Consider the following 7,271-nt stretch of genomic DNA (forward strand, 5'->3'; position numbering starts at 1 on the left):
ATTCATATACGTTCGCTTGTGAATATTGCTAGTTGAAACTGTACATGCTATAGGCGAATTTTGCAATATGAATAGTCAGTAGTAGTCTGACCACGGACTCGTTTGCTTGTGATCCCCCCTACATATACAACCTGCCATCTACAAGCACCTCACGTTTCTTGCATGTTCTTCTCTCTTGTTTTTGCCCTTTGATATACTCTAGCAACAGCAACAGGCTCCTTTGCAGGCGCAGCTTCCAGCGTTTTGCCGTTGTCGTGTTTTCTGCATGCGCTTCCACCCTCCCTCCCTCCCTTGCACATCCTTCAACCGCTCCTCGCATGAGCGCCCAATAGATCGATGGCCCAGCCACACATACCTGTACAACATTATCCACTGTTAGGTGCACTAGGATCAATGATTAATAAGGTTCAATATGAGATCTAGTTAGTTTTGTTCAACCATAGGACCATGGCATCTTCCCACATATATATGTTTCAGCAAGAGATCTAGTGACAATACTCCCTCCGTCCCAAAATAAGTGACTCAAAACCGAGTCACTTATTTTTTGGACGAAGGGAGTACATCAATAACTAGCATACCAAAAAATAGAATACACGGATCAAGTATCGCACAACTTCCAAGCAAACAGAACTTTTTATTGATTCCACTTTCTAGGAGGACAAAGCACAACATGAACCAGTGACAGTCAAGCAAGGATTTTGGAACAAGCCAAACGGGTTTCTACATCCAAAATGCTACAGGCATAAAGTGATCTTTATGACTAGACACTATGAAGGAGCGCGTGGAGCGGTGATCTGTGATCCGCAGCTCTCCCTTGTGATTGAACTTGAGCCCAAATATGGTGATATGGAGCACACAGCCATCATGGTCTCCGAGATCCTGTTCCTCCTCCACTCGCTCCCGTTTCACGCACTCGACGAGGCAGAACTTGCTCGTGCCCATGTAGGTGAGAGAGGCTCCCATGTGCGGCTTCCGGTCCTTGCAGAACAACTTCTCCTTGGTTGTCTGGCAGTCCAGCTGCAACGTTGGAGTCGTGCTGTGGCAGCTGGGGGAGGCAACTTGGCAAGCAGAGATGTAGCCATCCCACCCAAGGCCAACCCAAGCGTTGAGCTCCCTGTCAAAGTGAGCTTGGCCGGTGAATGGCAAGGCCCACTCCCCATGCCATCTCCACACAGAATCCTTGGTGTTGAATGAGTAGGTGCCCATGCAACCTTTGCTAGGTGCCGTCATGAAGTTAGCTGTGGACATGAAGATGGTGCATCCATCCGGGTGTAGTGCATAGGAGTTGACTCGGCGGTGGAACGTTGGCGGTGGTGGCGGCAGAGTCTTCCAGGACCAGCCCTCGGTTGGATGTTGCAGCACATCCGGGGCGGTGGACCCCCATGACATGACCCCAAAGGAGTGTTGTTTCACGCGGAAGTGGTAAGATAATGCATAGAGCATCTCACCAACGACCACGGTGATGCCGAAGCCACAGACCATGTCAGCAGGGGCATGGGCGCCAATCGTCATTGCGGCCGTCTTGGTGTCGTAGATGAGGCTGCATCGCTGGTTCATGAAGGTGAAGATCTTGGTGCCCAAGGCAGAGAACGACATGCCGGGATGGGGTACAGTGCCAACCGGGCACTCTAACCGCAGGGTCGGAGGCTCCGGGAGGTGCCGGGCAGCGCTGCTGTGCTGGTCATCAGAGTCAGAGTCAAAGTCGAAGCTGTCGGCTTGGATCTTGTGGATGCTGTACCCCTTGGTCCAGTCATCCAACACGAGGTACAGATGCTTGAGCCGCCGCGACCTCTTTTCACCACCATCGCCGGCATGTCCCCGGCGCTTATTAGACATCCCCACTGCGACTTGACAGAAGACCTAATAATAATAACACAGTAATCTATCTAATAATTCTCCTCCTGCTGCAGCTCTGTGTTCACCAATCGAGCGTCCTTGAAGAGTTTCGGCAGAAAGATGAAGCCTTGAATTTATGATGCCGCTGCCGCCCTGCAAAATCACAGTGTTAGAATCGGAATTAGAGGGAGGGGAGGAGTTGGATTCCGAAAACGATTAGCAATCTGGTGGCGTGACGGAGACGACGGCCAGATCAGACGAGATCGGTGGTGAACACCTACCCAAATCAATTCGCAGCTAGCAATCACGGAAGGAAAGGGTGGTGTACCTGCCCTGCCTGCAGTGAGGGCGAATCGGGGACGGACGATGGCACCAGATTCAATCCACACCCTGCCCTGCGCCACCTTGCCTCTCCGTCAAACCGGTGCGCCAGAATCAACCCTCCAAGAATCAGTCCGGCGGCGGTGGAGTTAGCGCGACGGAGAGCGGCCGCCCAAGACCCAGGAAATATATGGCTGGTGTTTTCTTAGGAGAAAAGTATTCGTGGACGCTGCTACGTAGCGGTGCCGCTTCCCGTGCCGTGCGCTCGCTAATCGCTCCGCTAATGCGTGGGTTACAACATCTCTAAAATCGTTTTAGAGAATACTGTAAAACATTTTTACAATATTTTTACTGGATGACGTGTGTACAGAAGAGATCCCGTATAAATCCTTCAGGCCAAGTGTGGAGCCGTCAGTAGTATGATTACCGGACTTTTTTTTTGAGCATCAGTACAAACACAAGCGCTCATATACACGCGCATACACTCATCCCTATTAACGCACACACGCACACCCTACCCCTATGAGCACCTCCGAGAGACTGAGCTGGCATATCATCTTGAGATTTACGAACTCACCGTAGGCGCCTCGTCGTCGACGGGAACATCTTCTCCCACTGAAAGCGCATCGCCGGAAATCCTGAAATAAATCCAGGAATAATGCGAGCACCAGGATTTGAACCCTGGTGGGTTGGGGATACCACTGTCCACCTAACCAACTCAACCACAGGTTGATTCGCATGATTACCGGACTTTGCTAGACGTACGGAGTTTTACAGGGGGTTTACAGGTTGCAGGTTGTTTAACATTGATTAGCCGAGGATTGATTAAGACGCACGGGCCCACCGGTGGAAATGGGAGGGGGGCAATTAAAAGAGTGCACGGTTCTCAACCTGTAAAAACCTGTAGAATGTGCCTGTACATGTAGCATTTTTGATAATTACCTATCCATATCGTTTTCCTATCTTCCTCCCGAACAAAGGAGGAGTGATCTAGTTTTTGGCTCGCGCTCCGCCGCCGTTCTCCGGCAGCTCCCCTTCGTCGATGACCCTGGTCGTCGGCCGTGAGGGGGGTCGCCGGATCCACGCGTGTGGAAAGTTTTAGGCCGAAGTACCTTCATTTTTTTAGTTTGTTCATTGTCTTGGCTTCGACAGCGGCGATGATGGCGCTGAATAAAATTTCTTCAGATCCTACTCAGATGAGACGATTGGTCCTATCATTGGGGATGGATTTGGAATCCAGTTTGTTCCAGCTAGGATGGTGTGGCGGCGGCATCCTCATGGTGGGCATGCGTCCTCGAGCTCCGCCGTTGCGACGGTGTCTGCTCCATCATCGGCGCGGAGTTTGGAAGGTAGTCCAGGAGCGGATGCAGATTGTGGTCTGCATCGACGACATCTGGAAGATGGAACGTGTGTTGGGTTTATGGTTGATGGATGGCAGGTGTGACTTCCTCCTTCGGCGTCTTAGTCATGGTGGGGTGTCAGATCTGGAGTTTGATGGCGTGTCCGGTGTGTTGCCCTGGTTTGATTCGTTCAACGTCAATGGCTTCACTTTTGGGAAGCCACCTTGAAGGTCCACAAAGTTGCTTATCAGCGACGGAGTCGTGTCGAGCTCCGGTGAGGTGGTGATCCGTCATTCTATTCTTCGCTGGTTGCTTTGATGGTGCCGGAGGCAGGTGATGGATGTTGGTGTCAAACTTAGAGATGTTCTGCTATTTTTTTGCATGGTAATACTTGTCTTATTTATATGATAAAGATCAGAGTACAAGTTACGTAAGGACCTACATGACAAAACTGAAAAATAACTCAAACTGCAGCGAGCAGCTTTGTATCAGCCATCAGACACTAAATAATTAAGCCAACCCAACAATCAGAAAGCACTCATCCACAATGCGAAGCTCAAGTTTGTTCGTTTTGTCTGGCTTCTCTCTTCTCTGTAAGAGCACGCCCCTTCCCGATCTAACCTTCTTTAAAGAAACATTAGCATGGTCTCACTCAATCTAACGTTTTTTTTACCACAAGACAAAGAAAAATGATCGCCAGGTGAAAGTAAGTTATAATGTTATAGTATGTCTTTGTAATTGTGGACAAAGATACTTTACTGTCACTAGAAATCATGTACCTAAAGTATTCAAGTGAGTTTATGTTATAATGTTGTAGTATGTCTTTGCAAGTGACTAGAAATAATGTTATTCACTTGTGAGCACTATGGAATTAAAACATAGGAGTGCTCTGCTTGTTAGCCTCTACTCTACTTCTCTCTTCCTCGGATTGCTGCGACTCCACTCGTTATATTTTTTCTGATACCTGAGTATTTTGAAATATGCAACAAGAGTGGTGCTTTGCTGGTGGAAGAAAAAAGAAACGCACAAAGTATTCTATTAAGTTGTTTTCCTTAATTACTTTTGAAATCCCAGTGTCTTCAAAAAGCAGAGCAGGCTTGATTAAGAAGGCTCTCAAGTCACGTATACAGTATTAGTAAGCTAAATATAGCTAGTAGCTCTGCTGCACACTGCAACAAATTCCTTTCGAAATAATCTATCCATCCTGGGAAACAAGGTACAGCTTGACGTTAACTAGATTGCAGCTCGATGTAATGAGCAATTTTTTGAAATAGGCTTTCGTCCCACTTTATAAATAAAGCAACCATCATGTCCATATAACGAGTAGCAAATCAAGGAGAAAAGAAAGTCTGCTGAGGCAACGGCACAAGCAGTCCACCTGCATCCACTTGTATGGGCAACGACACAAGTAGTTCACCCTGGAGTTTGAATGCCATTGCTCCAGACTTCACATGCATCCAGGTTGTGCTCGACGAGCTCGGCGTCGGCGGCAGCGGCTGCATCCACTTGCTTGACTTCAACATCGGCGTCGGCTAGCAGTGGGCGTCGCTGATGCAGGAGCTGGCCCAGCATCGCCCCGGTGCCGCGCACAAGGGTGCTGCCGTCGAAGCATCACCCCGCTCGAGCTGCAGCTCATCCACGAGAACCTCGCCAACTTCGCCACCGAGCTCAGGGACCCTCTTCCAGTTCGTCGTCCTTCACCTGGTCAGGCGGCTCGGTGCCAAGCTTGGGAGACACACGTCCAACACCGCCTACCATTTCGTCAACGTGCAACATGAACACCGTAGAGTTAAACACAGGGTTTAGGGTTTTGCGTGGGTGGTTGACATCCAGCCTCACGTCTCAATATATAGGACTGAGTTCCCACTTGTGGCGAAAAAAAAAGTATACCATCCCACCCGGCCTAACCCGGGGGGTTAAGGTTCCTCTCGGAGACTGCCAGTCTACAAGAAGCTGGCAGAGCTTTAGCCATTGGACCACATCCATCCATCCTCCTACCTAAAGACGCCTTTTCTTGTTCGTTCTTCGAATTACGCTAGTGGAGACTAATTCCTTCCGGCTAATGAGGGTGGGCTTTAGCTGAGAATCAAAAGTACGATTCCCCAGAAACACATTCCCTTTCAAGCTGAGCTGAGACGTATCCGGCACCTTTACTTGGTCCAGTGCTGCCTCCGGCACTTCTTTCTCTTTCTTGTGCGAACAAACTAGAACCTGCCAGCCCAGTCCTATCTTCCGAATCAGAATGGTGCTCTTTATAAATAAGAGTAGGCGTGGAGAGCTTTTTGCGTACCCTTACCCCAAGAAAACTTTGTCGAAAAAGGTTGTCATCGTAATAGGGATTGCACCTCAACATGGCAGCCCTCAATTCTGCCAATTGTGTGTGACTTGTACTCTTCTAGGCTTCCTCTTTGCCTCAAGTGATTAAACTCATCAACTACACCAACCACATTTCTTACCTCAAACCTCTCTACAATCTCTTGAATTCACTCTTGCCAAGATACTTGTCCCCTATTCACTAAGAAACTGTTGTACCAGCTTTCAGCTCTCCCCCTAAGGTGCATAGCCGAAATGAAGGGGTAAGGCCAAGTGTTCTTAAAACAAAACTCGAAGTGCACACTTCGGAGCACGGTCTTCCGTTAGGTCCTTTACGGACGACGAAAGCCCCTTGGCTATACTCTACTCTTCGCCTCCGGCTGTTCTGTTCTTTTCTTTTGGCTCAGCGGAGCTGAGCTGGGTTCCATTACACTCTGTAGGAAATGCATAGACAGTCTCAATATATAGATGATCACAATTACAATTACATACGTATACGAATACGTGTACAAGGACAATACACTAGACCCTACTTTACATGCCCCCTCAATCTGAACTACATATAAGATTCAGATTGGTTCTAAAATGGTCTAGCATGTGTCTAGTAGCGGGTTTAGTAAATACATCCGCTAACTGATCATCTGTAGAAATAAACCCGACTTCCAGTTCGCAAGCAGCTACTCGTTCCCTCATAGAATGGAAATCAATCTCAATGTGTTTGGTCCGAGCATGAAACACTGGATTCGCCGTCAGGTAAGTTGCCCCTAAGTTATCACACCACAATATAGGAGTGCGCTGCCATGGGACTCCAAGTTTTGTGAGAACTGAGTCTATCCAAATGGCTTCAGCTGCGCCATTGGCCAATGCCTTATACTCTGCCTCGGTGCTTGATCTCGAGACTGTGGGTTGCTTCTTCGAGCTCCAAGATACAAGGTTAGGTCCAACAAATATAGCAAAACCACCAGTGGAGCGCCTATCATCAACACAGCCTGCCCAGTCTGCATCGGTGAATATACTCACTCCAGTAAATCTGGACTTACGAATCCGTAGTCCCATGTCTAGCGTACCTTTGACATATCTCAGAATACGCTTGACTGCTTCCCAATGATCCTCCGTTGGCTGAGACAGGAACTGACACACTTTGTTCACTGCGAAGGAGATATCAGAACGAGTGAGGGTCAAATACTGAAGTGCTCCAACCACACTGCGATACCGAAAGGAGTCATCTCTACCCAGTAGTGCACCACTATGACGTGAGAGACTCTCGGAAGTAGCAAGCGGAGTGGAAGTGGCCTTGCAGTTCTCCATGTTGACACGATGAAGAAGATCCAAAGCATACTTTTTCTGCGTCAAGGTCATGCCCCCTGAATGAAAGGACGCTTCCAAACCAAGAAAGTACTCGAGGCGACCCAAATCTTTGATGGGAAAGCTAGCAGACAACGATTGCACAAGACGATCCAC

General features: G+C 48.6%; 1 protein-coding gene across 1 annotated transcript; it reads right to left on the reverse strand.

The window, feature by feature from the left end:
* Positions 1-614: 614 nt before the first annotated feature.
* LOC109756091 (uncharacterized) lies at positions 615-2,388 on the reverse strand. Its single transcript, XM_020314947.4, has 2 exons — positions 2,165-2,388; positions 615-1,989 (listed from the first exon to the last, which is right to left on the reverse strand). Exon 2 carries the CDS (start codon positions 1,834-1,836, stop codon positions 721-723), a length of 1,116 nt encoding a protein of 371 aa, XP_020170536.1. The 5' UTR covers positions 1,837-1,989; positions 2,165-2,388; the 3' UTR covers positions 615-720.
* Positions 2,389-7,271: the final 4,883 nt, after the last annotated feature.

This window comes from Aegilops tauschii, chromosome 2, assembly GCF_002575655.3.
Source record: "Aegilops tauschii subsp. strangulata cultivar AL8/78 chromosome 2, Aet v6.0, whole genome shotgun sequence".
In the NCBI taxonomy this organism is placed as follows: Eukaryota; Viridiplantae; Streptophyta; class Magnoliopsida; order Poales; family Poaceae; genus Aegilops; species Aegilops tauschii.

Bases quoted from the DNA above. Each gene is read 5' to 3' on its own strand.
- LOC109756091 (XM_020314947.4), bottom strand. From the start codon at position 1,836: ATGTCTAATAAGCGCCGGGGACATGCCGGCGATGGTGGTGAAAAGAGG.